We start from the raw sequence: 16,687 nt of genomic DNA on the forward strand, positions 1-16,687 counted from the left end.
TATTCAGTAGGCATATTGGGGTTAACCTGAAGAAATGGAGTAAAATCTGGCTGCTTTGATTGGACTTTTAGATTAATTGGCCAATGAAAACATCATGATTTTGACGATTAATTTAAGTGAAGATGATAACGCGCTTGTGTTCCTAAGTAAATTAGAGTAGTCGTTCTTTAGGTGATAGTAGGGTGTCGCATTATCGTTAAAAGCCTGTCAATCATAACAAGGAAGTAAAACAAGTTTTTGAACGTGTGTACATTGAGTTGTGGTTTGAAATAAATAAGGGCATTTTAAAGAAAACACTGTTGCTGACAATAAGTGCTAAAGTCACACAAACGAATCGTATAAAGAGTTAGGTATGTTTAAGAGTTTAACAGAAAAGGACTTTGATGTAGTAGAATCCTGGATCGGAACTTGGCCCAAAACATTCAATCTGCTGTATGGCATAACACGGGATGGCTATGACGCGAGTGTTTTTCATCAGAAATGTGACAACCAAGGACCAACACTTACAGTCTTGTACAACAAGGAGGGCTCCGTGTATGGAGGTTACACGGGGATTAGCTGGGAAACAGCGACTGTCAACACTAACAAAAAAGATGATTCGGCATTTCTCTATCAGTTGTACTTTTCTGGCAAGAAGGCGACTAATCAAATGTTAGTAAAAAACGGTCACACAGCTATTAGTTCAGTATTTGGTTATGGACCGATATTTGGTGGCTATTCCAGCTGCGACCTGTTAACATTTAGTGGGGTCAAACAAAGGTCCTCCTCTGGAGAGTATAATCTGAATGGAATGACAGATCCACACTTCGGTAAAAACTACGATATCCGGGGAACATTATTCAAGGATGTCAACAATGGACATCTTAATGTGATCGAGTTGGAAGTTTACGCCGTCAAAGGTATTAATTTTAGTTACTAGAATTTCATTTGTGTTACTCATGTAGCATAAATAAAAAGGAGCGTTCATGTAATCTAAGTTTATGAAAAATGTATTATTTTTTATGATATATGTTCGTCTGATTACAATAAATGTATGCATTATAGTCCTTGACTGTTGAGACCGATAATTGTATCAGTTAAATCAATATATTGAATCCTAACAGAGAAGGAAAGTATAACAATGAATTGTATAACTTAAGGTCAGGAATATGCACGTATCTTTTATAATAATGTCTTTCTATCAGATGGCCAAAGAGAAAAGCCGGCTTTACCAACTCCATGGCGTAAAACTGCAACATGGGGAACAAAGGTAATTTAAGTATGGTGATGAACAAACAGTTAGCTTATTAAATAGCTTGTTCTAGTTGTAGTTGGTGTTGTTGCTGCTGCTATGTTGTCAAGGTGAAAACATGAACTAGTACATCAATTCGGACCCCACAGGATTTGTCAGGTTATTGATCGATAGTGAATTGACAAAACTTATTTATGGAAACACATACCATTTATTGGGTTCTATGTTGATTCTTTCTTCACACGATATATCATCTTTAATGTAACTGTGTTTGATGTATACATATTGTATTGCATATATAACAAAATATAATCTAAAACTAATATGATAATGTTGTTATCAGTTTTAGTCCAAGTTCAAATTGTAAGTTCGTGTTATCTACAGGTACATTTGAATTGAGTTGGGATATGGCCATTTTAATATTTTATTCTACTTATTAAACCCTAGTATGCTGATTTTGTTAAAAATTTAAGGGCCTTCCACAGTTATAAAATGGGTGGGGGAGGTCAATTGTTTCCCCAAATTCATGTTTTATTTAGTTTGAGGAACGATATGTTTTGGGTGTTAAACATACATTCATGCTGACATGTTGTGGGGTAGTAAGGAGTTGAACAAAGTTTACAAAAGAAGATTTCATCAGGCTTTGGATCAAAAATCATTAACATTCTTTCGGAAGTGTCTGTTGACTTTATTTCCTTGATTTTGTGTCAAAATTCCCCAGATTACCTTATCAATAATGTCTTCAGAGTTCTTGATGATATTTTAAATTATTATCGGTTATAAATGTCTAAACACCTGTGATATAAGACTATTGATAAAATGTCAGATCCCAGTTTTTAATATCTAAGCTCTAAATTGATGTTTTATGCTAAATGAGTAACTAACGCTTAAGGAAAATGCATATTTCGGCAGTTTTCAAAACAACTGTGATCTGTTCTTTTGTGTGTTTTCCTATGTGAATGATTTGAAAATACTGATCCCAAAATCAGCTGATTCCGAGAAAGATAAATAAAAACATGTCAAATTGGTCAATCTGTGAGAGTGCAGCTTTAAGAGCCTTTGAATGTTTGTTTACTGTTGTTTTTATCAAGTTGTTTAGAAAGCCGAGATAGGGATAGTATAAACAAATGTAGAATAGTTTGAAATAAGAGACCACTGGAATGTTTCATCTGTATTCCCATGCTTAGTCCTTAATCAAACTTAGTCTAGTTTAAAGTATATTGCATTTAATTATGTAGATGATCGTGGTAACCAAACAGATACTTCCATTTGGCAGTTGCTGGAGAGCTTGAAAGACGAAGTTAAAGGAATCCAACCCCCTGAAGGACTTGATGTCCCGCATTTCAACATTCTTCTCATAGGGCCTTCAGACTCGGGTAAATCGAGCTTCTGCAATTTGGTGTCGTCCGTGTTCCGGGGGAGAATTTCCCACCGAGCTAGAGTTGGTGGAAACTCGAAATCAAGTACAACCACAATGGTAAGACTCCTTGTATAAACAATTAAAGAGAGTAACATAGCAGACATTTTCTTCGATTTGCGCCATTAGGGACGCCATTTAGAGCATATTTCATCGAAAGGAACTTTAAAATGAAGGTATTTTAATACATTTAATGTTAAGGCTTTATAATACGAGGTGTCACATCAAATAAAACTTAATTACTTCAATTGTAAGCTATATGGTTTTCTTTTGCGAATTGATAAATAATGCAATATGAACATCAATGTATTTGACGAAATGCACTTTACATCTTTCATGATAAAAATAATAATATGCATATCAAAGCAAAGGTATGTGTTATGTTTCCTTCCATTTAATACATGGTATACCTACATGCATCGGTTTTAACTGTGAAATGTTAAATTCACTTTATATCGAAAAAGAGAAAAATATCTTACAGATGAATTGTCTCATATGCTTACGCGAACTGTTGATTGCATCGTATTGATATTGAACAGGGCATTTCTACCTTATGAGGCGATAGTAGATCACCGTTAAACTTTTAGCACTCACCAATCATTTAATATGTTTGCGTTTTCATCTGTTAAATATACAGTTACAATCTAGTTATTTTCTATAAATTAATTATTTGGTAAGTATTTAAAGAATAATCACTCAAAATTTGTTTTTGTTACACATGTGTATGTATTGATTATGAATGAGTGTCACTTTAAAAAATACCAAAACGATATTTACAGAGTTAAATCTTGATATCTATCAGTCAAATTTAATTTGAAAAAGAAAATTTATATGAAAATTAAAACAAACATGACAAACTTAAAAGCCCCCAAACTGCCTGTCGTCGGTCTTCCTAACTGCCTGTCGTCGGTCTTCCTTCCAAAGCCCTCAAACTGCCTGCCTGCCTGCCTGCCGGTTAGAAGGTTAGAAGGTTAGAATGTCGGTCGGAAGTATGTCGGTAGGTTGGTCGCTTTATCTGTCAGTCTGTTGATCACTCGGTCGTTCGGAGAAAATTAACAAAATTTATAAAATGTAAACAAATCATGCATAATCTAAATTATCATGCACAAACTAATTTATCCATAGCTCCGACCTTTAAAATACACTTTCAGTTTACGCCATACACTTTTGGGGACAAAGTCAGCCTTCAGCTCTATGACACAAGAGGTCTAGCAGAGACGGATACCATGGATCTTATGCAATGCAACTACATACTCGAAGGTCACGTGCCGGACTTTAATGAGGTGTTCGAATCAATTGTACATATTTACAATATATAATTTTGTGTCTTTCAAAAGAATATAAATATATTACATTGTTATTATAATTATTATTATTATCATTATTATTATTATTATTATTATTATTATTATTATTATTATTATTATTATTATTATTATTATTATTATGACGATGATGATGATGATGATGATGATGATGATAATGTTGATGATGATGATAATGATGATGATGATGATGATGATGATGATGATGAGTATTTTTTCTTACTAGATGACATCAACGAGCCTGATATCAAATGACGATGCGGATTTTCAGCATAGGCCAAAGTTGAGTCATAAAATGCACTGTGTTGTATTCGTCCAGGATGGTTCAACCGTTGACGACATTTCAAAGCCTATGCTGCACAAACTGGAGTCGTATCAGAATCTGTTCAACAGAAAAGGTAAAGTCTTTAACACAGTAATTTAAAGCAGTAGCTTAAATTTTAACTTATATGTATATATAAGTAAACAGTTCTTCAAGGATGTTTAAATTTCTCTGTGCAGTTGTCCCATAACATTAGGGAAATGTATGCGTTTGGCGACATTTCAACGCCTATGCTGCACAAACTGGAGTCGTATCAGAATCTGTTCAACAGAAAAGATAAAGTATCTAACACAGTAGCTCGAAGCAGTAGCTTAATTTTAAACTGTATATAGTCCAACAGTTCTGCAAGGATGTTTAAATTTCTCTGTGCAGTTGTCCCATTACATCAGGGGAAATGTATGCGTTTGGCTACAATAGTTGACCTTGTGGATTCATGATACCATTAGTGTCTTAAGCTTCAAGGCGATATCCCATCATTTATCTTATCGATCGAGTTTGTTTGTAGTTTTGTATGGTGAATTTCTAGTTCACTGTCGTTTGGGTTGCCTTTCGCCTCTGAACAACGTTTATTATTAAAGTATGTATTACTAATGTCTCCATAGTTTGCTTTGTGTAATTTTATATCAAAAGAATAATATTACATATGGGCATTCCCTCAACCTTTCAGAGATACCACAAGCCGTTATAGTCACAAAGATTGACAAGCTCTGCGAAAAAACGGAAGAAAATGTCAACAATACTTTCATCAGTCAAACGGTCAAAGAGGCAGTCGAAAAAGTCTCAGAGCTTTTCAAATTTCCGCGGAACAATATTTGGCCAATTAAGAATTATGAAGAAGAAGTGGAAAGCGATGAGAGCATCAACATCCTTGCTTTGCTCGCTGTCCGACAGATCCTGTTCTTTGCAGAGGATTATCTAGAAACCATGAACGTGAAACAAAGTAGGAGAATTCAGAGAGGAAAGGCTAAGCAGGCTGAAAGTGAAGTGTTCGGGTCAGACACTGCTTAAAACTGATCATGATATGGTCGTGCAGAAATTTAACTTATGCAGAACGTCAATATCAACTACACATGGTATGTCCTCGGATAATTAGTAGCAAGATATCTTAAAGACATTGTGTTGAGAACGATATCGTCATTGTAAATGTGTATGATATGACTGAATAATGACTTATTATATATGCGTTTGACTATTCCTTCTAATTTAAGATTACCATTCATGTTGGTTGATAAACTGTGTTCTTGAATAATTGTTTGTTAAAATGTGTCAATATCTTATTACTTACATACTTTGTAGACATATTGATACAATATTTGTTTCATAGTTTGCTCATTCCAAAACGTAAAAAGGAAAGGTGTGAAAGTAATTAAGACCTTAAGTTGCATTTGTCATTTGTGCAACACAAATTCATTTATTAAATCGTTTTGAATTCATTTCAAAATTGAATTTTATTAACTAAGTTATATACAATTAGCTCAGAGAAGATTTGAGCGTAATATTATACAAACAAATTTAGAGCAAGCCCGAAACGAGGTTTTTGGTATGAATAAATGGCGAAAAGTAACACGACCCATTCCTGGACAACACATTCACTTCACAAACACAACATATATACAGGAACTGTTATAACCATACATTTTCGTTGATATGTTACGAGGGGTGTCCGGGAAGATCGCGGAAATATACTATAAAATGCAAATATATTCTCCTGAAATTGCATGTATGATTAACTGAGACATATTTGTATTTGAAATTTAAAACGAAAATGGATATTGCAATTCCGCGAACTTCCCGGACACCCCTCGTTTATACTAGCGAAAAGAGTAAATGTGCATAAAAGAATCTTGCTGGAAATGATCGATTATAATTTGTTGTTTGATTCTACATTTATGCTCGTGCCATACAAAGGAAATTGTTTTGCATTCATAGCATGTGATTATTTTCAGAAATAAAATATCATTTAATGTTTCATTTTGCTCAGTTTGGTTGAAAAAAGTTTGTTTGTGTATGCACATTGACTTTATATAGCTAATATATAAAACCCTCAATCAGGATACAAAATTTTGGTTACCCATGTTTGCAAATCATTGCCAATACACACATGCCCTTTCTATTATATACATATATATACATATATCATTACTCTGCATACAAATAAAGCTTAGTGAAACTGGAAAGCCAGAGTTTGGTATTGCCCTTGACGTGGCGTCAAAATGTTTTGCTTCACAACTTGTCTTCCTGTTACAGTTAAAAGATGATAATGTTCCCTCCCTGTATCTCCTTGTATGTATGGGAATCACGCACGTGGTATTATAACTCACATTAACATTGACCTGATTGAAGGCCAATGACCAAAATAGGTCCTGTAATACTGAAGGTGGTAACCCCCATAATTTGCTAATAAATACATTTCGATGCATCAGTGGTATGACATTGGTGTTTTGTATGTGGGGAGGTCTATATTGGTTTTTTTGCTCTATGTTTCGCGTTAAATGCCGGTTAAACGTTTACCTTGTACCTTTGAACAAGATCATCGTATATTTGCTTGATCTGCAATATGAATTATGAAAATAACGTGGATATATTATCTCAAGTTGTTTGGCTTTGTTGTTCGGCATTTTTGAGTGTAGTGATGTTGACGATGACGATTCTCCCTCATGTTTTCGTATGCACCTGCGTCAATGATTTGTTTAACTTTCGAAGTGCTTGTTATGTATATTTAATGACTTGTGTGATCAGCAGTGTTAATACATGATTTATGTTTAAGATTTGTGGCGATTGTTTACTGCGGACAAAGCAGCTTTCGAGCATCAACATCAATGAATTAAAAAAATATGATATGCCTCATGATGCATTTTTCATATCTAATACTAAACGTTAACAATAGTCAGGGCTCCAATAAACAAAATACTGGTCAGTTCTCAACTTTAATCTCAATCCATTTTACCACAGAACCGCATTGTATTATTTAAGAAATTATCAGAAAGCATTACCTGATAGATTCTGTTAATAAAATTATTTAGTTAATATGTGATAATAATAATAATAATAATAATAATAATAATAATAATAATAATAATAATAATAATAATAATAATAATAATTCTGGAGCATAAATTGTTTTGGGTCAAATCTAAAAAAAATTAATTATTGCCTAAGAGCGGTTTGTGCTTCAGAATATTTTCTGTAGAATATTGAGGAATTATGTTTATCATCAATGCACAAGAACATGAGCTTGTAAAATAAGTGAAACATTATTCAGTAATTGTGCGTAATAAAAAGCTTTAATATTGGAAAATAAGTTGAACTTAAGATTGGGACAAGACCCGTATGTTTGTGATATTACGGCCTGATCGATAATTATCATCATGCTAGTGCGATGTATCGATATATTATATATTGAAAACAAATATTTATTTCGGTGCAATTTTCTATTTTTAGCTATGTTTTTGACAATGGACCGTTTTTTCATCAATAGGTTCTGTCTAATTAAGTTCAATGAAGTATGACACAACCTTTTAGATTAAATTCTATTGCGATTAAACAATTTAAAACTCAGTTGGAAAAGAAGTTATGATATAACATTAACTGCAGACAAAACCGTATTGATAGTGTTTATAAGGTTTGATCCTAAACATACATATAAAATGTATTGGCTCGCCTTAAATATTTGGCACAAAATATTGCCTAGAGGCCTTCCATCGAACGTTGTTTTTGTTCAATAACAAGCCTTAAGAGGTCGTTGATTCGATTCCATCAGGGATAACCTCTTTTTATATCTCCAAAACAGGACACCAGTTATGCTTATTACGCTTAGTGGAGAGCTATCTTCAACATCGAGCAAAAACCAATCACTTTAAACTAGCCCTGAGAGATCGTTTATCTATTTTAATTTCTGTCTGCTAAGATTATATATAAAGCATTTATGATTTAAAAAATAAGAAAATAAATATATATGCGTGAAATAAAATGTATGAAGGCATTATTCTAGGCCTACAATTCCGGTTCGAATAATGATTAATTATGACTATGGTACATACAAAAGACAACATTATTTTTAGATGTATATAATCATGAATACCAGTAAGTGCAAATAGGTATATAAATCTATGTTCCAAACCATGTTTAAAACTATTCAAAATATTTAAAAGTCGTTGAAACAAAACGGGTGTGAACATTTGTATATGTGATAGGCACAAAAATAACTACGGTAAATGTAAATGCCATTAAAAATATGTGTAAAAGTATGTAGTCTTAAATGAACAATACGGAGTGAATGGACTTTTAAGCAGCAGCAGCAATACACAAACTCATATAATACAGAAAAACAAAAATCTATCGGTCAATTTTATTTTGTTAACATAGTGTCGATACACAAAAGCGCTAAACAAATGTGGAAATTTGGGTTGTATGAATGATTTTAATCTCGCTCCTGTAACAAGAATAATTATAGACCGTTTCATCACCTAATGGTAATTTTCTAACCCAAAATATTGCCGGTGATTAAAATACTGCGTTGTAACGAATGAAATGTGAATACCATATGACCTTCAATACTGCATTGTTATCTTAAGTAAATTAGAGTAGTCTTTCTTTGGGAGATAACATTGTGTCGTACAATCACTCATAACAAGGAAGTAAATATTGCATATTGAAGTTTTAGAACTTAAACGCTTCGAGCATTTGAAAGATATTTAAAGTGTTTAATGAAATCTCTTGTTAAAGATACATGAATTGAAGTTTTAATTCAAATATGAGTAAGAGATTAACAGAAGGGGACTTGGATCAAGTGGAATCCTGGATCGGATCTGGGCCAAAGACTTTTGATCTGCTCTACAGTATAACAAGGAATGGCTGTAACGCGAGTGTGTTGCATCAGAAATGTGATAACCAAGGCCCAACACTTACAGTCTTGTACAACATGGAGGGTTCCGTGTATGGAGGCTACACCGGGGTTAGCTGGCAATCACCACACAATGTTTTGAATCAAACAGACGACGCGGCATTTCTATACCAGTTGGATATTTCTAGCAGTAAGATCCCGAAGAAATTTCCATCAAAAAGCGGGCAGACAGCTATTTGTTCATTTGTCGGTCATGGGCCAATCTTTGGAAGCAACACAAGTGTCGACTTATTTACATTTAGTGGTGACATACTAAAGTCGTCTTCGGGAGAATACAACATGAATGGCAATATGATTTTATACGGTAAAAACTACGAAACAGGAGGAACTTTACCCAAGGAAGTCAACAACGGACACATGAGAGTGGCGGAGTTGGAGGTTTACGCCGTCAAAGGTAAAGTTAAATATTCAGATTACTTTATAGTATACGTTAAAGTTCATATAGTGCATTATATAATATACAATTTATTTTCTAATCAGTCATTAGGTTCATTCTATATTCTATTTTAAAATATACAAGTACTTGTTCTTGCTGATTTTTCTCATTTGATAAGGATAATATGTGTATTTTATAATGGAAAAGAATACCGTGTGTATCGTGTTTATCTTAAATGAAAATAAAGGACAGGTCAATTCAAATGTTCTATAAATAGATGGGCGAAGACAAAAGCCAGATTTGCCGACTCCATGGCGGAAAACTGCAAAATGGGGACCAAAGGTAAACTCACTACGCCAAATATCTAAGAAGCAGCTAGTTCTTAAGCTAGTTGATGTGGCTGTTTTTGTTCTGTCCATTTCACAACATTGAGTTAGATAAATTTACTATTTGTTGAGTATGATAATTAGCATAAAAAATAGCATCATATAAACTTCGGGCCAAGGTTTTAACTTTGTTTGCATGCAACCATCATGTTTCGAAATATCCGCAGATATCAGTTTTCGTTTCTCTCCTTATGTTATCAGTTGATGGCATTTTTATTATTAGGGGGCATCGAGTGTTACTAGGCCTTGTGACCATGTCCACAACTAACGCAGAAGAACTATGCTCAAAATAATTTGAATAATACTTGCATCTGATGATAACTGTCTACAATTGAAAGACTGTGTTTCCTGTTAACATTCAATATATCATTCCTACTTTTTAACTATGAAGCATAAATTGACGAAAGTACTGAAGGCGTCGAAATATTTCATGCGCCTTATGTACTTTTTTGTAGTTACTTGACAGTTTGAAAGAAGAAGTAAAAGGCATCAAACCACCTGCAGGACTTGGCGTCCCACATTTTAACATTCTCCTTCTGGGGCCTTTAGGCTCGGGTAAATCGAGCTTCTGCAATTTAGTGGCGTCTGTGTTTCGAGGCAGAATATCACACCAGGCACGAGTTGGTGGTAGCACGCTAACCAGTACAACCACTTTGGTAAGTTGATCGTACTTAATTATTTACGTTGCATATTTTTTACATCGGTGCTCTGTATACATGTATTTACTCCAAGCACTTGTGTATACCTGTAATTACATGTATCTTCAAAAGAAAAGGGAAACCTTTTTCATTGCTGTTCATTACCAAAATCGCTTAACCATTTGTTGGCCGGTGGCAGTCATAAGCGATCATAAGAACAAACGTTTCGAAGTGCTGTGGTGAAAGTAAGCAATCAAACGGAGATTAATACGAAAAACCTCGTCAACGAAATTACCCATTAATGTTATACCTTTCCAGTTTACGCCGTACGACTTTGGTGATAAAGCAAGTCTTCAGCTATACGACACCAGTGGTATAGATGAGACGAATACGTTAGACCTTTTGCAATGCAATAACATACTTGAAGGCAACGTTCCGAACTTTTATGAGGTAAAACATTTTGTAAAACAGATTTTTAAAACACTTTGTTGAAACAAGTTGTGAATAAAGTTTGATTTGCAAAATATATCAATAAGAAGGTCACTTTGTAAGCAAATAAGGCAACGATCGTAGTTTGGTTTCACAAACAAACAGTCAATTAATAAGCAAAATCAATTTAGCTGTCTCACAAGATCGTTATGATAATGTCAAATACAATTACAGGATAACAAGTGGGTAAACATTTTCTCGTCTTAGATTTTGCGTCAAACACCTTATCGGCACTATTCTGTTGACCTAATTAGTCAATGATCTTTCCTGAATGCAACAAATCAAAACCAGGGAAGCTAAAAACAGAATATGTCTTTGTGGGGAACTCCTTATCCCAGCAATGACAAATACCGCAATTTTAATTAAGTGATACCGTTTATAAGCTGCGATGAGAAAGGTTCTTCAATGTCGTTTTAGTTATTATTATGAGTCCTTGATAACTGTCAAATTCATCGTTTAAAGATTTCACTACAATTTTAACACTAGCATTTCTTCTTAGATGACACCGAAGAGTCTGATATCAAATGACGATGCGGACTTTCTTTCAGCAATGGCCCACACTGAGTAACAAAATACACTGTGTTGTATTCGTCTTGGACGGTTCGACTGTAGGAGAGATTTGCTTCAAAAATTAATGTCTCATTGGGATCTGTTAAATAGAGGGTAAATTATTAAGCACTGTTTATTAGATTATAATGCTGTTTAACCGTAGGGAATTCAATAGCCATGCAAGAAATGTATAAACCATGTTTTTCTGTTTGGTTTGCATTGGTAGTTTGATCGCAAAACATATTTTTGCACCAGTTCACCCTCAAGTATTTTATTTTGTATATTCATGATTGTATTATTGAGTAAGACTTTAAACAGAAAGCCTTATGATTGCAACAAGATATGGATTTGTATATATATTCAAAATTTCAGAGATACCACAAGCAGTATTGGTGACAAATATTGACAAACTTTGCGAAAATATCAGTAAAACTTTCATGAGCCTCACTGTCAATGAAGTAGTGGAAAAAGTGGCGGTCCTGCTGAATTTAGCACGGAACTGAATACTTCCGGTTAAGAATTATGAAGAGGAAATGGAGAGTGACGAGAACGTGAATATCCTGGTTTTGTTGGCTGTCCGACAGATTCTTTTCTTTGCGGAGGACTACTTGGAAAGCAGGAAAGTAAAACAAATAAGAAGAAGAGGAAAGGCAAATAGTGGCCAGGGCGAAAGTGAAGTGTTCGGGTCAGACACTGCTTAAAACATCGTGATATTTTCATGAAGAAGCTTAACCTTTGTGTAACGCCGAGTCTTAACAATTTTAAATTAAAAATGATTTTTGAATTGACAACGAAGTGATATTGGGACTACACAATGAGTTCAAATGATTTTGACTGTTTTATTTTAAAAACAAATTATAATGTCTGTGAAATTGAACGATGTGAATAACTTATTACCTAAAAATATGTCCGTATGCTATTACCTAAATGCCCGGTGTTGGAGCGAAAATATCCTTCATGACGACATAATTATCTTAACTTGTTTTGTCTGTTTTAAAGAAAATTTCATTCAAAATTAACTTGCATACAGACTGGGTATGAGTGCAATGTTTTTTCAAGTGATAACAAGATGGATAAGCAAAATTTTATTTTCATTTCGTTATGGAAGTCTTGTTAAAAGTAATTGATGATTATTTTGCCTTTTAAAGTATACATTGCTCCTGATAAACAAATTAAATTATCAAATTATCCACTTTCAATGAGTTTAACATTGTTACACAAGAACGAGATGTGGGTCATACTTAATGTTATCAGAACACTTGTTAATCAGGCTATATACAGTAAAATTGTAATCAAATACTTGTGTCTTTGTAACATCACACACCCATCCAAAAAATACAGCCGTATCTATTTTATATATCGTCAGACACCTTCTGTATTGTAATGTTATTTTTAATCAACTATCAAACAAAGCTTCATACCTCGGCATGATATCACATTTCAGACATATATTTTACAGGATGGCAGGATATTGCCTCTATACCTCATCAGGGTTATTTAAATAGTTGCAATGAGTTTGCATTTCATTGGGAGTATTTTATTTGTTCTGCTTATTGAAAAGAAAGACTTCTGTATAATGTATATCAGCCGACAATTATTAGCACAAATCAATTTTTTTAAACATATTTTATGGTTTAATAAAAATTTAACAGATTATATATGTTCTCATGTGCAATTGGATTCAATAAAACTGTCTCCTTCGTAACATTTTACTAATGGACAATTCACTGGCATGCAACTGATTCACACATCTGGGTTCAATACATATCGTATCAGTGACAGCATGGTTCCAAATAATGACCGCACGATAGGAATCTGTCACAGCGGGTGTCATTACTGATAGGTAACAGGCACGGACCAATATTTCACAATGACATGTCCATGACGATTATGAGGCGAGCATTGCATGAATGTATTTAAATGGTATGCTTTATGAGTTTAAATCTTAGTATGCCTTTATTCATTATACTATATACTTTCCTGTTAAGACCAGTGCTTAAATGATGTTGATGATTCTTATTCACGTGCATTGATGGTATTAATAATGTATTATTTGCGTTTCTTTCTTCACGAGATTATGCAATGAAACATAGCAAGTGATTCCACAAAACTGTTAAGACACATACATTTCGATACACAAAAGGACATTGGTATAATCAGCTGCCGCTTGATACCAATTCATCAGCTTTCTCGACACACAACTTGTTAACAATACACAATTATGATGATTATTATTATTATTATTATTATTATTATTATTATTAGTATTAGTATTATTATTATTATTATTATTATTATTGATTTACTTATATAGCACCCTTTCAATTTACACGTTTAAAGGCGCTTTACAACAAATAAAAACCGATAACTAATTACATGCAATAACAATAAAAAAATCAGACAGCTTTAAAACAATCAATGTACGACATACTAAAAATAAGAGAAACAATAAAAAAAAAAATATCATATTGAACTGGTCGTTTGAAGGCAATGTATTAAACATCAATATCCTACGATGAAAAATAACTCCAGATCGTGTGTAGTACACAACTTCTGTGTATTCGGCTCTTAAACTTTATTACCCTCCGAGTGTCTTATCTCAGATCTCTGATATGAGCGTCTTGCTGTGCGGTATCGTGTGGTGCTGTCCAAATACAGTATAAGTTATATTTGAGAAATTGAAAGGGGTTTCCGGGTTTTAGCCACCCCCTCCTCCGACTCCCACTCCCACTCCAACCACCAATAACTACGGCATACAACCAACTAAAACACAATGCAGTGTTAAAGCCCCGGCGTACAAACCACCTCTCATACACTAGATATTGTATGTATGTATGAACTTGAAAGGAGTTCGCGGTTTTTAGCCCCCTGCCCCTCCTCCGACTTCCCCACCCGTCTCCAACCACCAACAACTTCGGCATACAAGTCAAGACCAAAATGAAGTATGAAATATCGGCGTAAAAAACCACCTCGCATACTCTTTTGTATGTAAAGTGTGAGCCCTACCGTCCATTACCTACACTTTGAAATGAGGTATTTAAAAGTAGTATTTGAGAGTTCTCCATAGCCACCCCCCAACTCCTCCGACTCCCCCACCCCTCTACAACCACCAACAACTACAGCATACAACCCACTCAAGCACACTGCAGTTTTAAAACCCCGGCATACAAACCAACACTCATACTCGATTGTATGTACTCAAGCCATGGCCACAATGAAGTATTAATTCTCGGCGTACAAACCACCTCGCATACTCTATTGTATGTAAAGTACGATCACTACAATCACTACCCTCCATTCAAATACCTCCACACTTTGAAATGAAGTATCGGAAGGTAGTATAATTTAAGACTTCTTCATGGCCTCCACCTCCTCCTTCGACCACCCGACCCTACCACCACTCCCCAACCCCGACATACAACCCGTTTAAACACAATACTGGTACAGTTTTAAACCCAGGCGTACAAACCACCTTGAATACTATTTTGTATGTACTAAGGAATATGAAAGGGATTCCTGGGTTTTAGTCACCCCCTACCCCAACTCCTCCCCACCCCTCTCCAACCACCAACAACAACACTCTACACCATACAATCCATCAAAACACACTGCAGTTTTAAACCCCGGCGCACAATCCACCACTCATACTCTATTGTATGTACTTATGAAAATCAAAGGGTTTCCCCGTTTTCGGGTTTCGGTAATTCCCCGACCGCTACTTTCAATATGGCATACCTAAGGGCACCCCCCAGGGTCCGCTAAATGCAAGCAATTTGTGGAGAAATTGGAAAGAAAATACTATACACACAAGTGTACATAACACATCGATGGCCTTCAAGCAGTTGTGATATTGACTTCATGGCATATCTTACAAATGTTCAAGGATTGCATTCTGCTACAAGACTGGAAAAAGAACTTTTTTCTCAGTGTTATGGCATGTATGCTTTTCTTGTTTTCAACAAATATCACACGCATGATCAGGGATGCATTTTCACCAGTATCAGAAATTATTGGAAGACTAGGAAACAGTTGTTTATTTACGGATGAAGAAACATCAAGAGGACGTAATTAAAGGAAGTTTTGTTTTTTGAATTTGTTGTTTTTATGAGTTCACGTCACCTGCACATGCTGGCATTTGAAAGGTGTAGTTGTGTAGATTATTAATTTCCGCTCCTTTGTAATACATGTAGAGCGCAAACTTTGACAATTTTAGGGGTGGAGAATGTGCCCGGTGTCCCCCCCCCACCCTGGATCCGCTTATGTTAACAGTTGGTTATTGCAATTGTTCATTGAACATATTCATTTAAAACTTCAATGTCCCAAGGAACACTTGTTTGATCAATATACTTTTCTTTATATTATCAAAGAAAGTATATGATGCAAAAATTAATATACACATATAAATGTATCAATTGATTTTGTTAATATGTACCTTCAAGTGTCTATCAAAGAAAATGTATATGATGGAGTTATTTTTAACGACATACATTTATAAATATCAATTAAAATATTTCTTTGATAGACACTAAGGACGTACGTAAAATACTGTACAGCTTAAAGATGCGGACAATAGTTTCATGATCGTGTTACTTTTAAGTCTATAATATGTTTGCTCAATAGCCTCAACATGTTAAATAATCTGTGAATTGTGATGGAAAACAGCTTCAACGTATTTATAAAAGTTGCATTAAAATATTTCATGATAGACTCCTGAAAAACACTTATAATATAGTAATTTTGCCATTCCTTTTATAACATAAAAAGTAAAATAAATAAAAACAATTATCACGACAATCTGAACGACATTAATAATTGTGGTGGCCTCGAAGCAGGTCCGATCATAATTAAGGATAGACAACTGAGTCGACCTCTATTTCTTCACAATTCGTTGACTGTTGTGTGCATGTTATCTTATGTTTATCCGGTTGTCGCTCTTTGGAAGATAAAAGCGCGTCGTAAACAACAAGGAAGTAAATTTCTTGTATTGAGTGTATAATATCTGGGACCAATAATATACATGTAATCTTACTCCCAGATAATACTGGTATGCA

The 16,687-nt window shown here is 34.4% G+C and overlaps 2 protein-coding genes across 3 annotated transcripts; both read left to right on the top strand.

The window, feature by feature from the left end:
- Positions 1-268: 268 nt before the first annotated feature.
- On the top strand, positions 269-5,971 carry LOC128239398 (interferon-induced protein 44-like). Its single transcript, XM_052956024.1, has 6 exons — positions 269-899; positions 1,185-1,249; positions 2,508-2,708; positions 3,800-3,931; positions 4,200-4,371; positions 4,963-5,971. The coding sequence occupies exons 1-6, from the start codon at positions 353-355 to the stop codon at positions 5,301-5,303; spliced, it is 1,458 nt and encodes a 485-aa protein (XP_052811984.1). The 5' UTR covers positions 269-352; the 3' UTR covers positions 5,304-5,971.
- A 2,961-nt stretch (positions 5,972-8,932) lies between these two features.
- On the top strand, positions 8,933-13,235 carry LOC128237545 (interferon-induced protein 44-like). 2 transcript variants are annotated; one of them, XM_052953145.1, is made up of 6 exons: positions 8,933-9,592; positions 9,852-9,916; positions 10,416-10,616; positions 10,917-11,048; positions 11,587-11,750; positions 12,009-13,235. In XM_052953145.1, exons 1-5 carry the CDS (start codon positions 9,049-9,051, stop codon positions 11,653-11,655), a joined length of 1,011 nt encoding a protein of 336 aa, XP_052809105.1. In that variant the 5' UTR covers positions 8,933-9,048; the 3' UTR covers positions 11,656-11,750; positions 12,009-13,235. The 2 variants fall into 2 exon arrangements, with proteins under 2 accessions (XP_052809105.1, XP_052809098.1); XM_052953138.1 differs by having other exon boundaries at positions 11,636-11,750.
- Positions 13,236-16,687: the final 3,452 nt, after the last annotated feature.

Source organism: Mya arenaria, chromosome 1 (genome assembly GCF_026914265.1).
Source record: "Mya arenaria isolate MELC-2E11 chromosome 1, ASM2691426v1".
Lineage (NCBI taxonomy): Eukaryota > Metazoa > Mollusca > Bivalvia > Myida > Myidae > Mya > Mya arenaria.

What these genes read in the sequence shown, in the direction of transcription:
- LOC128239398 (XM_052956024.1), top strand. Translation starts at nt 353, where the DNA reads ATGTTTAAGAGTTTAACAGAAAAGGACTTTGATGTAGTAGAATCCTGG. An exon ending in GGAAGTTTACGCCGTCAAAG is followed by an intron (nt 900 to 1,184) that starts GTATTAATTTTA and finishes TCTTTCTATCAG; the next exon opens with ATGGCCAAAGAGAAAAGCCG. An exon ending in GAATCTGTTCAACAGAAAAG is followed by an intron (nt 4,372 to 4,962) that starts GTAAAGTCTTTA and finishes TCAACCTTTCAG; the next exon opens with AGATACCACAAGCCGTTATA.
- LOC128237545 (XM_052953138.1), top strand. Translation starts at nt 9,049, where the DNA reads ATGAGTAAGAGATTAACAGAAGGGGACTTGGATCAAGTGGAATCCTGG. An exon ending in TAACCAGTACAACCACTTTG is followed by an intron (nt 10,617 to 10,916) that starts GTAAGTTGATCG and finishes ATACCTTTCCAG; the next exon opens with TTTACGCCGTACGACTTTGG. An exon ending in ACGTTCCGAACTTTTATGAG is followed by an intron (nt 11,049 to 11,635) that starts GTAAAACATTTT and finishes ACTTTCTTTCAG; the next exon opens with CAATGGCCCACACTGAGTAA.